Source organism: Medicago truncatula, chromosome 7 (assembly GCF_003473485.1).
Source record: "Medicago truncatula cultivar Jemalong A17 chromosome 7, MtrunA17r5.0-ANR, whole genome shotgun sequence".
Lineage (NCBI taxonomy): Eukaryota > Viridiplantae > Streptophyta > Magnoliopsida > Fabales > Fabaceae > Medicago > Medicago truncatula.
This window is the reverse complement of record NC_053048.1, coordinates 35989520-35997600: the sequence shown is the minus strand read 5'-3', so window position 1 is coordinate 35997600 and position 8081 is coordinate 35989520. Positions and strand designations below refer to the sequence as shown.

Here is an 8081-nt window from a genome sequence, read left to right as displayed (position 1 = left end):
TCAAAACACCTTCTAAGAGTTTTACTACATCCTTCCTAACTTCTTCTTTCATTATTGGTATGTACGTTCTAGCATGCCCTTAGTGGAAAGATCAATCTCAGATTGCACGTCAGAGAAGTATTATAAGAGCAGTAACAAAGACACAGATATAACGAAATAGAATTTATTTATAGTCATCTAGACCAAGTATTTACATTAGATCCCTAACCAATAACACTTAATCCCAACACAAATAGAAATTAATTACATAGGAGATATCGAGATGTTGTTGCATCAGTCGACTTGATCTACAAGGCTTTGATGTTTCTACCCTGCTTCAGCCCTTTAACTCTCTCATAAGCTTGCTTTCTCTAACTTGAGTATTGAATGAGTGAATTGGAAGTGAGGTTGCAACCTCTAACTTGAGTGAATTGGAAACAAGGGGCTGGCACAGAAATTAAATTGCCAGTTCCAACAAATAAAATGTTGCTTTCCAAACTCTCAAGTTTGTTGATTTGTTCAACTTTTTCGCTCTGGGCGTCCAGTTCCAATTTGAAAAGAAACCAAGTCAAGTCTTGCACACTACACGAAACCTAACATGATCTATGTGTTCTTCCAACTTATCAAGAACCAAACTAAGAGGAGAGGATTCTAAATTTTCCCAATCAACCTTCCTCATTGCTGATAAGTAAAACTAACCGGTGAAATAATTGAAGGGAGTGTTAGGAAAGTTACTCAATGTAGAAAACTCCACCGTAAATACCTTACCTGCATAATATAGACAGAAACTCCATTTAAATATTTTTATTGGCTTAAGTACTTTTTTTTTTTTTGAAGGATTTGGCTTAAGTACTTGAACACCAATATTTTATCCAATCAAACCGTGTTGCCATATTAAAGTAGACATGTATTTGTATTAGAGTTTTTTTTATTGACTTATTTTTATTTGAGTTTATCGACTAAGTAAACACTTGTGAGACTGTTTGAGAGAACTTATGGAAATTAGCTTATGGCATGTCTATAAGCTCTCAAAAATAAAATAAAAAGCTTTTGCAAACAACTTATAACTTACATAGAAACAATTTGACTTTATTTTTTATCTTTTGTTATAAAAGTAGCTTATGCACAAACATTTATAAGGGCTTATACTATAGGTGTGTAAATAATCTGTTTATCCAAAGAGGGGCTTGATATTACTGAAAACAGAAATATAAGAAAAAGAACAAAATCAATATGCATTATGGAGAACGGAAGAAGGAAGAAACCTGAATTGGTGCCGTTTAGGAAAAAACCTTTTGATCAACTCATGGATGCATAAGGTTTTACTCTTCGTTGCTTCTTAGTTTTTATTCCAAAAAAGTCAGTTTCGTGACTACACCACCATAGAAGCTCCCTTTAGTCAATTGGGTTGGGCTTGCAATTACAATTTCATATTTTTAATTGATTAAATAGACAAGGATTACATTGTAAATAAAATGGTTTTATTAAAAAAAAGGGTAAATAAAATGGTTTATAGTTTCATTTACACCTAAAAATAAATAAACTGTTAGGGCCGGCCCAACATCTCGTGTGGCCTAAAGCGAACATTAAAACGAGGCCTTTCATGATAAAAAAAATTAAATTTAAAATTTGATTTTACAACAATAAATTAAAATATTTTTTGGGTAAGAATTTAAAAAAAAAATATCGATAATCTACATGTATTAAAATAATTTAAATTTATAAATTTTTAGATAAATATCGATAATCTACATGTATTAAAATAATTTAAATTTATAAATTTTTAGATAAATAAAACATAATAGGATAACAAACATTAGTGTTTCAATTCTAATTTATTACCGGTAGTTCCCAAAGGTACCATACAAGATGTTGTACATGCTACAATAAATTCTTCGTATCTTTAGAGTTTATGTGAAGTTTCTTACACTAACTACAAACATGAGGCTTATAAGTGGTGCATCAAATTTTGACATTAAAGAACGGATGTCATTTTCTGAATGGGTTTTAGGTGTTAGTGATGAAAGCAATGACTTCCAAACCACAAGTTGAGATTAAAAGTAAAAGTGTTTGTGATGCTATTAAGGAATATAGATCAACATTTAAGATTATGCAATGGGACAAGGTTGACAAAGATGGGAAATATATGCTAGAGGGAAAGGTGATATCTGGAAGTAATATCGGGGATAAGGTCTTTAAACCCATGTTATCTCTGTTGCCTTCTGACATATGAAATCCTTTCAAGTTTCAGTAGAGATAATTCTCTTTGGTTGTTTCCTTTGCAATGATTATTAATAAAAGTCGAGGTCAATCACTAAGAGTATGTTTGTTTCAAGGGAAAGAAAGTGACGAGGAGAGAAAGTTGGGGGAAAAAAAAGTATGTCTGTTGTTTGGAACTCCTTAAAAAGGTTAAGGAAAGAAAGAATTTTTGTGGGACCCACGTGAGAAACTTTTCCACCCACACATGAACGGAATGCTTGAGGAAAACTAGTGTTTTGTTCAAAATGTCCAAAGTGCCCCTATTTTTAGTCTTTATTCATTTTACCATTGCATGTTGTCTTTTTTCATTTTTTTTTTATTCAACGCTAACTTTTTTTTTTTTTTTGGGAAATAATTTAGGGAGTTTCTACGGTACACCCTTAAATTAAGGTGTATCGGTACACCTGTTTCGTGAATTAATAATTTAACGATCATTTTTATGTAACAAAGAGCTATTTGTCGACTTTTATATTTTAGAAAATATTATTTTCAAAGAAAAAACAATATTTCATTGTTTATGAGAATCATACTAATTTTTTTTTTACATTTTATAAAAAAAAAAATCAATATTCACTATTATAAGTAATAAAAAATTGAATTTTGCTTCGACAATACTTTTGATAAATAAAATATAGTTATTATAATTGTAAATAATAGAAAATATTTTTTTTTTCTAAAAAAACAATTTATTAAACTATTAATTTAAATATAAGTGTACCGGTACACTCAAATTTTCGAGTGTACCATAGAAATTGCCAATAATTTACTCTTAACATTTTGTTAGCACATGTGGTTGTTTTATGCCACATTTTATTTTTCCACTAAAACTATAAACAATTAGTTTATATATATATACTAACATATTATTTTTGTTTAAGGATATTAATGTCAATTACTAAATTTAGATCTTTCTTTTCATCAACTTTTTATTCTACTTTCTCTTGTACCAAACAACCAAAACAATCCTCTTGCTTTTTACTCTCTTTCTTTCCTTAGACAATCTTTCCTTTCTTGTTCTTTCCTTTCACTTTCTTTGTGCATCCAAACAAAGCCTAAAACTTGTTGGAATATACATGTCAATGTCTTTGCTCTCACATGGTCAATGATAAATGATGAAGACAGTGTAGATACTAATGTGACTTTAAATGTGGTCTACGTAGAAGTATTTCGTAACTTATCATAACTAATGTTGGAAAATTATACCCTTTACCCATACATTTAGTCTTTCAGCCCAACAAACTAAAAAAATGCCAATTTTACCCCTTTTTATTTTAACTTCACCCCTACAAAATTTCTTGAACATCAAAATTTTATGGAACAGTTATTTAGATTCCTCAAATTTTACCCCTTCTATAAATTCCTTCATCCTCACACCCCACCGCCATGCAGTCTTCAAACGAAACCACAACCCAATTTCCACCACCTTCGTCACTCTAATCCATTTCTTTCAAATCACAACCCAATTATTAACCTAATACATCTCAATTTTCTCAATTTGCTCATAAACGTACATGGTATAATGGATTTAAAATATTGAAAGAAATTATCTATGTAGGGGATTGAATTCTTCAAAAAGCAAAGCAATGAAGATTGGGGATGCTTATATGTTGAGTGAACTCTTCCATTTGTGGAAAAATTTTATTTACCGTAAATTTTGTTGGATGAAGTCAAAATTAAAAAGGGGTGAAATTGACATTTCATATAGTTTGTTTGGGTGAATGACTAAATGTATGGGGTATATGGTATAATTTCCATAATGTTATATTTACTCTTTTCCAAAAATATGAAAACTTTGTTGATATGATTAGTATGGATCTATGTTTATGATAGGATTTATATGGAAACAATTTTTCTTTTGGTATAATACTTTTTTTACGAGTATTATCGATAGACCAATTGGTGTGTCTTTAGTTAGTAGAATACGTGCATTGCAAGGGTCTAGTTTATTAAAATAACATTAATAATTTTTAAATAGGTGCGATCATATCAAGACTAATGAATTGAATCTCATCAAAACTTTGGATATTGATATCCAAATAAGAAAATATAAAATAGATAATCTATCTATTAGATTATCAATATCCAAATACAACATATAATTTGGGTATTGATAACCTAATATATTCTCTATCTTATATTTTCTTGATGTAAGTGCTCCATATAAATCTAAAAAACATTTATTATGTTGTAGCTACATATAAATGATATTACAATATGGATATGAATGCAATTGCCCAAATGTATGTCTTTTTATCAGAAGACATTTTGGTTGATGATTTACAACATAAGGATATATAAAAAGAATAGTTGTTGATATACTAAAGAAAAGCAAATTTGCAAACTTTTTTTTTTTGTTTGACAAAAGCAAATTTATAAACATAAAATTCATTGTTTTGAATTTTGATACTCGAATTGTATTACATGAATCAAATCTAGCTAAAGCATAAGAAATGCAAAGCTATATCAAAAGAGATCATAGTTTGATACAGAGAAACAAAAAATAAAAAATAAAAAAGCAAATTAATCATAAGGAAATGATAGCAAAAACATGAGCCTGAGAATCAAAAAGTACAAGGTAGTCTCCAAGACCTTTTTTGTTGCTTAAATATGGTCTCTAACACAACATGAATAAGCTTCTAACTTCATCTCAGAAGATTGGTAAGCATCTCTAGTCCACCGTGACAATTGGATCAAAATAACCTATACACATGGAATCAACGGACAAATAAGTGATGAATCCAATCTTAGCAAGCATCATAAAAGGATAGAATACAATCTCATACTTTGTCAATATTGATGATAAAGGAACATGAAAAACTAATCATTGAATGGATCAATAATTAAAATACCTAATGTAAAGATGAACAGATCAATCCCATTGAAATTGGGGTCTACCCAAAGATGTAACATCCTCTTGAAGGAAATTGGTAAAGATTGACTACGATAACTTCCATCCTTCGCATTATAGATCTGTAACTCTAAATCATCTTCGTCGCCATCATAAATAAAATAAATTGAATCCTTTTCAAACTTTGAGAAACAAGCGGCTGACACAGAAATTGAATCACCGATTCCGACAAATAAAATGTTGTTCTCTAAACTCTCAAGTTTTTTTATTTGTTCAACTTTTCCGCTCTGGGCGTCCATTTCCATTTTGAAAACGTAGAGTTTGTATGTAAGATTGTGTGGGTCGATTAAACATCTTTTCACCATCCATGTGTCTCCAGTCAATGATTTCACAAAATAAGTATTCCCATAATAATATTCTTCTGGGCAAAAATATGGAGTAATAGCTATCTTCTCAAGGTAAGTAAAATTAAGATCAATTGAGTCATCACAAGGAGGATTGTTTAATTTGAAGGATACAATGAAGTCTTGTTCGCTGTCCGCAAATACCAAGCCTTCATAAAATACAACATTAGTGAAAGAAAATTCATTTGTGTCTGCACGAATCCAAAAAGACTGGCTTGCTCTTTTGAAAGCGAGAGAACCAAAATTGTAAATCGCTGCAACCACATAATCACTTGGGCTTGTAATGGGGTCAGCAGACAAGGTAACCTTGTTGAGAGATTCGAGATGTGGCAGACTAATGGGAGCTATACTGCTCTTAAAAGGATTCACTAGAGTTATGGCATTGTTTTTATCCACTAGTGCAAGCCAACCATGGCTACAACCTAAACATGTTTTACTTTTAATGATGGAAGGATGGGATAACTGAATAGGGTACTCTTTCGCACTTGGGATACTATATAATGATTTCATCTTTCTCTTTGATTTTGCACGTTTACGAGACAATTTGTTTGAGAGGATCATTAACATAGGTGGTACATCAATCCTAAATTGATGATTTTTATGGTTAAGCTTTGCAATTGATAGGCAACTCTTGCACACCACACCAAACCTAACATGATCTATGTGTTCTTCCAACTCGTCAAGAACCAAACTAAGAGGGTAGCAATCTAAATTTGACCAATCTACCTTTCTCATTGCCAAGTAAAAGTCTTTAATTGATGAAGTAGAACTGACCGGTGAAGTAATTGAAAGCAGTCTTTGGGGAAAGATACTCAACGTACGAAAGTCCAATTATAAACTCTCCGCCATAAATAGTTTTACCTGCATAATGTATAAACAGAAACACCATTTACAATTCAGTAAAATATGCAAGTCCAAGGGTAAAGAATCAGGGTCATATTGCCATATACCAACTTAGCCATCTATCAGTAATATGTCGATTTAGATTAACTTATTTGAGCTTATGTACTAACATAAACACTAGCGCCGGCACTTATAATCAAAGGGGGTGCCCGATGTCCAACACCTGTCAACACTTGTCCATGTACGGCACCAACACATATGACTACATTCAATTTTGTAATTTTCTTAATTATAACTAATGTCAAAGCGTCAGTGTCGCGTGTTTGTAGGTGCTTCATAGTTGTGAGAATTCTCGAGCGAGCAAGTAAACTATATTGTTCCCCGAGAACAATTTAAAACATGTTCATAAGCTATTCATAAATAGCTTATGCATAAACATTGATAATGATAAGTGCTTATGCTATAACAGCTTAATTAAGAACAATTGAAAGAGTAAAAATTAAAACTTTCAATACGTAACAAATGAAGAAGAAAAATATGAAACGGAAAAAAAAAACGGCAAAACAAATGCAATTAAGAAAGACAAGAAAAAGAAGAAACCTGAATCGGTGGTGCCTTTGGGGATTTGTTTATCGCTGCATGTATTTCAGTTTTGTTTTTGTTTGTTGTTTTAGGGTTTTAATAATCAAACAATTTTGTTCAAACGTTAATGATGGGTCTCTTCAAAAGTAACTAATTTGGGCTTGCCATTACAATTTCATTCTGAGAAATTCTTTTCCCACCCTACTTATTTATCGTGCGTCCTTCAAAATTTTCATTTTTTCCGTTTGTATTATATAATTTGAAATGGTTTTGGATATTTAGGGTTATATATTCGAAAAGTGTTCATAACACAGGAAAAGGATATAAATATTAGATGGATATAAAGATTGCTTTTTTTTTTTTTTTTTTTATGGTGACTTCGATGAGACAATTTATATGGTGCAATTATATAAAAGCGAAATTAAGATATCCATCTATGGGCTCAAGTAAGCATCTTGACAATGGCATTTGAAATTTTATCAAGTGAGCGTCTCGTTTGGTTCCTAAAGTAAATTTGGTTGATGATTGTATATATCATACGTTCTATGGGAGCAAGTATATTTTTTCTGGTTTTATTTGTGGATGAAGTTTTGCTTGCCAATAATGATATGGACTAATTGCATGAAGCCAAGAGACTTCTAGCTAAGAATTTTGAAATGAAAGTTTTTGGTTATGCATCTTTGATATGGGGCATACAGATAGACCAAGATCGTTCTCGACGTATTCTTAGATTTTCACAAGAAACTAGCTAGTACCCTTATTAAGTGCACTAAGAAAATATCAAAATACTCCAAAAATACCAAAATACCCCAACTGACTTCATGCTCGCATATCGGAGGTCCGATCAACTTAAGATCATTGGGTATATTGATTCCGATTTTTTTATGCAGAGATAGTGTGTTATGAGGCATCCAATCATAGAACTTATTTGTGAAACTTTGTCATAAGGCTGCACATAGTGAATGTAATTGATATGCTACAAAAAGCCATTTTGTGACAATAAATAAGTATTTCTATTTTTAATAGCAATAAGAACTGGACGAAGTCAAAGTACATGCAGATCTAGTTCCTTGTGCTTAAATCATCGTTCAACAACGGTACAAACTGCATGATTATAGATCAGCTTACTAAAGGTTTTCCATCGAAAAGGTTTTATGAGAATAATG

The 8081-nt window shown here is 31.2% G+C and overlaps 1 protein-coding gene across 1 annotated transcript; it reads right to left on the bottom strand.

The window, feature by feature from the left end:
• Positions 1-4737: 4737 nt before the first annotated feature.
• LOC11433772 (uncharacterized) lies at positions 4738-7001 on the bottom strand. The gene is made up of 3 exons (XM_003623908.4): positions 6934-7001; positions 5088-6351; positions 4738-4938 (listed from the first exon to the last, which is right to left on the bottom strand). Exons 2-3 carry the CDS (start codon positions 6223-6225, stop codon positions 4907-4909), a joined length of 1170 nt encoding a protein of 389 aa, XP_003623956.2. The 5' UTR covers positions 6226-6351; positions 6934-7001; the 3' UTR covers positions 4738-4906.
• Positions 7002-8081: the final 1080 nt, after the last annotated feature.